Source organism: Egretta garzetta, unplaced genomic scaffold (genome assembly GCF_000687185.1).
Source record: "Egretta garzetta isolate BGI_Z169 unplaced genomic scaffold, ASM68718v1 scaffold163, whole genome shotgun sequence".
Taxonomy (NCBI): domain Eukaryota; kingdom Metazoa; phylum Chordata; class Aves; order Pelecaniformes; family Ardeidae; genus Egretta; species Egretta garzetta.
The window spans coordinates 1,365,490-1,372,146 of NW_009259308.1; the positions used below are offsets into that span (position 1 = coordinate 1,365,490).

Consider the following 6,657-nt stretch of genomic DNA (forward strand, 5'->3'; position numbering starts at 1 on the left):
GAGAGCCGCGCTCGCCAACCGGCACGTCAGGAAAAAAAGGGACTGCTGAAAAGTTTGAGGATGGCAGGTTGAGAAAGATTATCGAGTACCATTCACGAAATCTCCACAAGAAATAAAAACTGGTCTTGTGCTGAAGGGTAGATGCGTTTTATAAAAGATTTAGCATTTATCAATACTGTACAACCGAGTCAATATGAAAAAGTTCAAAAAACATTTCCGGTAGAGGGAGACAAAAGACAAAGCACGGGGCGGGGGTGGTGTAAAAACGTGAGGTTTTCCCCATGTCAGATGGGGATGTTACCAGAGTAGCAACAGTGCACAGAAAATAGCAGAAATCATAATAAAGATCATGTTTCAGACTTTCGGAATTCATCTAAGTTTGTCATTAATAACTACAGAACTCTGTTATTGTGAAAGAAACCCTGGCACCAGTGTCATGCTTGTGTCATCTGTCTTGCAGCAGGTAAGGCCTACTTTTTGTTCCTGGCTGAGAAAAAAACCAGACAAGACAGCTATTAAGCTTTTAAAAACTAGTTTGCTACCAAACAAAGTCAGTCTATTGTATTGCTGTCCTTTGGCCAAAGAGTAGACATACAATGCACAGGGCTAACATCTAACTACCTAGGACATCTCAGTCTACCAAAAAGGGATAATGCATCATGGGAGGAGGAAAGGTCTGAGGCAACTAATTTCTCACACCTAAAAAGAAAAAAAGAAGTTTTCATTATGACCTATCTCAGACTTTGGATGGCAAGTCGTACAACACTACCTTAATAGGGTTTTGGTCTCATTTCCTGAAAAAAAATGAAACAACATCTGGTGTCAAAGAACGGCAAGTTAAGCTCAAATGAGTAGTAAATAAGTAAATATCATCAGTTATACATTAAGTACAATGTTTCATGAAATAAGAACACTAATTTCTTCTTTAACTTATGCGGTTTATCCTATTTCTCTACAATAAAGTTATATTAATTTTATTTAGCAAGTATTTCTGCTATTGCAAAGTGCTTGAGCAGCACTTTTTAACTGGTCCACAGGCAATAAAGGAGAAACTCAACTTTAGTACTGTTTATAAACAAAATTTGCATATATGTTCAGAAGAAACCCCCAGAGAGCATACTGAGGATTTGGAGAAATGGTCCCAAGGGAAGCTTTTATGTAATCTAACAGGAAGAGATTGAGGACCCTTCCCCCCCTTTTTTTTGGGGGGGGGGGGAGCAGCAGAGGGTGTCCTTTGCAAAGATGCTACCTCAATATGACACAAAAATTACCAGAAGACTGTGTTCCAGAAGAAGCCTGAAATGATTATTCAGAAATATTAAAACAAAATAAAGATTATCTTCTCAGTTTATGTTGCAAGACAAACCCAAAGACTACTGGTTTTGAAAGAGGGTTACATCAAGTAATTTTACTAGGCGCTGCTGTAATTCAAACCCACAATAGTCTGTATTTCAAAATTAAAATGAGATAAAAATGACACTCCTTAAAAAACTAAATAAACTTATTTAAAAAAGGCAATATATAAGGCATAATTCTGTGTTTATTTTAAACCACACTTTCATTATAAGTACATAACTATAAACTTATCTTTATTACCTCTGAGAATTATTTTTGTCATGTTTTCTAATAATGTCCATAATATTATCTCCTGTTACAAGGCTATTCTGTAACTGTTTAAGTCTCTGTTGTTCCCTTCTCTTTTGGTCATGAAGATATGGGGAGTTAAGCAGCTGAGGGGGAAGAATGGTGCCCGTTGGTTTTACTCTCTTCACAACGTCCCAAAAGAGCTTCTTGCTGTTGTTATTGATGAAAGTAATTGCAGTTCCATTGTGACCCAACCTCCCTGCTCTTCCAACCTGAAAAAGCAAAAAACCATTTTAAGTTATCAATACTATATGGAAGTCCTTCATATATCCTTGAAGTTTATTTTCTGTTATAAAACAGCAACCAACCTAAGTGACAAGGCCAAATCTCTTTATCCTGATCCTCTAAGCACAAAGTTTTAATAAACCTCCTGAGTTCCAGATATGCAGATCTGAAGCTTTAGCTTAAATGCATCTAAAATTACCACTTGCTTATGGGACATACCAGAAGCCCAATATTGATGCTGAGATATATGATATAACCTATGGGCAAAGGCTTACAGTAAGTCTGGTCCAAACAAAATGTTTTAAAAAAATGTTTAGTATAGCAATGCCACATACATGTATCTTGTATCAAGCATGGTATGTACAAGCATGACAATAAAAAAGCCCTTTACTTTCAATGTTCTAGTAACTTAAAATTATTTCTCAGTATGATACAATGTGCTTGAACAAATTAGAAAAGAATCTACAAAGACTCTCTATTTACAAAGAGATAGTATGTTAATATTGGTATAGTTTTGATGCTAGGAAAGACCATTTTTATTTACTTACTACTTGCTTGAAACTTCAGCAGAAAGATAATTAAAAACCACAAAGGTGTACTGCAGTCAGTAACACAGAACACTTAGGAGTTCATGAGACGGGATACTTCCAGAGCTCCTTCCCACCTGTTCATAACAGGGCTAACCTCAAAGTTCGCTCAGGGCTTTGACATATAGAGTTTCAAGCTCCCACAACCCCTCTGGGCAGCCGGTTCCACTGCCTGACTACTCTCGCTGTGAAAACCATTTTTCCCTGTTATCAGTCCAGAATTCCCCTTGGCAGCAAGTTGTGACCGTTAGCTCTTGTCCTCTCACTGTGCACCTCCAAGAGGAGCCTGGCTCTGTCTCCTCTGTAACCACCCATTACCAAATAGAAGCCAGCAATTAAATCTCTGCTCCAGCCCAAAGAAGCCCAGCTTCCTCTGCCTCTCTTCAGGTGTGCCAGGCCCCCGACTTTGTCTGGGCTCTCTCCAGTTTGTTGGCTTTTCTTGAAGTGATGGTCTCAAAACTGGACCAGTAGCAGTAGAATACTGTGGGTTCGTAAGTGCATAAAGAGGGTAATTATTAGTTCTTTTGATCTGCTAGCCAAACTGGGGGTTGGGGTGTGTGTACATAGACCTAAATACATGTGCAACCCACATGTATTTTTTAAAGCAACCCACCGTCTTTTTTAAAGCAAGAAAACTTCAGCAAAAAACTCAAGATACTGGAGGAAGAGGAAATGACAGGAAAGTTCGCGACTGGTTTCCTGATTGTATTAGATGCACATACCATGCTGCAGATGAGCTGCAGCAGAAAGAGTGGTATTTGGCCTTTCTTCGTGCAGATAGTACAAACATGGTAAGATTGCTTTCTATAGACACAAAATGATACAAGAGAGTATGAAACAGGAAGAATAATACCGCAAACATAATTGATACAAGAACACTAGTCTAGGTTTTAGTAACTTACATAGGAGATACAAGAACAGTGTTCTAGATTTTAGTAATTTACCTAAGAGACTTATGGAAGAGATATTCAGCACCTTTCTTTCTTTCCTATAAAAGCAATATTCTGAAGAGGAAAATATTTATGTTTACATTTACATTTCCATAGGTGGATGTCATATTTCAGTATACTTTTCAAATAACGCAATTTATTTATTTACCTGATGTACATACTCATCCATACTTGAAGGCATATCAAAATTTACTACCAGTTTGACATTGACAAGGTCAAGCCCTCGTCCAAGGACTCCAGTACTTACTATAACTTCATACTTCTCTTGAAGTAATCCCTGGCAAGGGAGGAATAAACAAAAATTAATTCTTTTTTTCATTATTTATATTTTTAACCTCTCCAAGCATCGGCTAGTTATACTGTGTAAGAACACACCCATAGGGATTATTCTATTGCAGAAGGCAGAGTGGTCCCCCTGTATTCTTGATTTAAATAGGACTATAATTCACAGAGCTAATTAAAGAAATCAAACTCACAGTTTTAATCAAAAAATCATCAATTAAAGTTAAATGCGTATTTAAATTCCCATTTCAAAGCAAATAACCTAGGAAATAGTCTCCAGTATTTATCTGATTTAAAATGGCATTATTATCTACGGTTTTGCTTGGTCCCACTGTGTCTCCTCTCTCCCAACAATACTCCAGGTTTTACTGCAGAAAAGCTGTATATTATGACTTAATCAAATTAAGCCACCTTTAAGAAAATTGTCCATTTAAAATCTATCAAAACACCCACAACTTTTGGAGGCACAAACCTGTAATATGTCTGTTCTTTCCACCTGAGACTTTTCAGAATGCATAGCTGCACATTGCAATCCTGTAATCTTATGAACAGCATCACTCAATAGATCTGCTCCTAGCTTACAGTCCACGAACACCAACACTGGAGGCTTGAAGAGTTTCTTATCCTGTAAAATTAAACAGTTAATATAAAAAGGCATTACAACAGTTTGCTGCTCATCAGCAGCAACTTGGATTCAATTTCTTCTGCTCATTATCTCTAATATTAACAACACTTTCAGATAATGTTCTTAGACTCTAGAGAACAAGGAACAAGATACCAACCATAAAACTGTACCAATCTGTATATCATAAACATACAATGATTTGTAGACTCAGAACCGAAGTTTATATCAATACATGCATTTTTTAGAAGTCAGAGGCTTTCTTTTATGTTTCTTTAAATGTTACATAATAATTCCTAATTTCTTTAAGTTCTGAGGCTCAGTTAAAGATTCTTATTTACTTCTTGGATAATCTCAGAGAAGACTCCAAAATTCCCCCCCAAAGTACTCATAAAAGATATACGTTATTATTCCTATAAATAAAATTCAAGAAAGAACTAAATTAGCTTTCTCATTGGTTTCTTTAATGACTTTTAAAATTACAAACCACTCTCAGGCCATAAAGAAGCTGTGACAGTTTAAGAAAGTCCTGTTCCTCTACCACTCAGATAACCAGTACAAATCTTTGGGATGCCATACTGCAAATCATAAAAAAAAAAAATCATCAAAATTATAATTTTTAACTTGGATCCCAGCACAGGAATCTAGTTTGCTACTGCACAGAAGGAGGTGGGAGCAACGGGGGTGGAGTAATCCCTGAAATTGCCATTAAAGCACAGAACTACTGAACTAGTTAGTGCAATTATATGCTTAACCTTGCTCCACCTCTTCACTACGTACAGATTAGAATTAAATGAGAACCTGACACAGACGTGTAAAGACGTGAATAATTTCGTAAGTTGTTCTTATGAGAAAGATATTACACTTACATTTAGTATTTCAAACAGCTTTTTCTTTTTAGATGGTTCTTCTACCCACAAAATAATTTGGCGAACGTTGGAACATGGCAGGTTCTTTTCTCCAATTGTTATTCTTACAAAATTGTGCAGAAGCTGATTTGCTAAGTGTTCAATGCCCACTGGAATTGTGGCTGACACGAGTATGGTTTGATGATCGTGAGAGATGTCTTCCAAAATATCCAACACTTGCTGCTGGAAACCCATTTTTAACATGGTATCCACCTAAGTGAAAAATATTAGATGTCTACCATATGTCTATTCCATAAACAGCAGAATCCTGAGCTTCAATTGACAGAAGAACCATAACACACATGATTGGCGTGTAATAATCCAAATGCGGGAGTATTTTCAGTGAGAAGAAAAGCTAAGTGAGAAAATGAAAAACAAATGGTTCACACTGGTCTAGCAGTCATACCCTGTCAGGTATCTAAGTCTTTTATAGGCAACAGAACATGCATTGTTCAAACACATTTCAAATTGTGTTAAAAAATGATTTTTTCTCTTAAGAAATATATTTTATCTTTATAACAAACACTCTGTATGTTTAATCAGTTAAACTAGCCACTCGCACTGGCTCTTCAAGGATCTCTGTATAGGCATACAGTCCTGATAACTAAAAACTTACTTCATCCACCACTACAATTTTTACGCCATGCAGTTGAACAGAACTTTGCTTTAAAATCTCAAGAAGTCTTCCAGGTGTTGCTATTATAACCTAAAAAAGAAAAAAAAAAAACCAAAACAACAGGAGTTAGAAATTCCATGAAAGGACAGATGATTGCCCTAGAAAAACTATAAAGTTACAGCACATAGGTGAGAAGGGTACTAATTAGTGAAATGACTCACATTCAAATAAATCTTAAAACTTTTATAGATGACTTAATAAATTATGAAGCCTCAAAAGGAAATTGACCTTTTAGAACTCTAATGGAAGTGTCTCAATACAAGCAATATAATATGCATTAAAAACAATTTTTGCTGTAAATTACAACTTCTCTAATAAAATGGCGTATTTGAAAGCAGCAATATCATGCAAGAAACTTTTCAAAAAACAAAAACTCTATTACATGTTTAATCAGAAGTCAAAATATTTTAAAAAAAATTGTATTACTGTAAAAGTTTCTAGAGCTAACAATTATTTTAGTAGTTTAGACTTAGGAAAATCACATCTTTGTGTGTCCATACATGTCAACAGTAACATTTTTCTTTTCTGTGAATGTCATGAAAACATAACTCTCCACATGATCTTTCCATGCTGTAGTCCTTACCTTAACATTTTGCTTGAGACGGTGAAGCTGTGGTGGCAGTGGTAAACCACCTACCAGGAGAACAGTTCTCATGTTTGGTAAGCCAACCATCAGTTCTTTAGCTTGTCTCTCTATCTGAATTGCTAACTCCCTTGTTGGCGCCAAAATAAGGGCAGATGGAGTTTCTGTCTAAAAAGAGGG

At 36.1% G+C, this 6,657-nt stretch overlaps 1 protein-coding gene across 1 annotated transcript in view; it reads right to left on the reverse strand.

Annotated features, from left to right (window-relative positions):
* Nucleotides 1-6,657, reverse strand: part of DDX59 (DEAD-box helicase 59) — a 13,272-nt gene that overhangs the window by 2,319 nt on the left and 4,296 nt on the right. The window contains exons 3-8 of the mRNA XM_009636195.2: nucleotides 6,478-6,645; nucleotides 5,835-5,924; nucleotides 5,180-5,431; nucleotides 4,161-4,313; nucleotides 3,555-3,683; nucleotides 1,597-1,856 (exon numbers count right to left, since the gene is read on the reverse strand). Coding sequence (XP_009634490.2) covers nucleotides 1,597-1,856; nucleotides 3,555-3,683; nucleotides 4,161-4,313; nucleotides 5,180-5,431; nucleotides 5,835-5,924; nucleotides 6,478-6,645 — 1,052 coding nt within the window. The remainder of the gene's footprint in view (nucleotides 1-1,596; nucleotides 1,857-3,554; nucleotides 3,684-4,160; nucleotides 4,314-5,179; nucleotides 5,432-5,834; nucleotides 5,925-6,477; nucleotides 6,646-6,657) is intronic.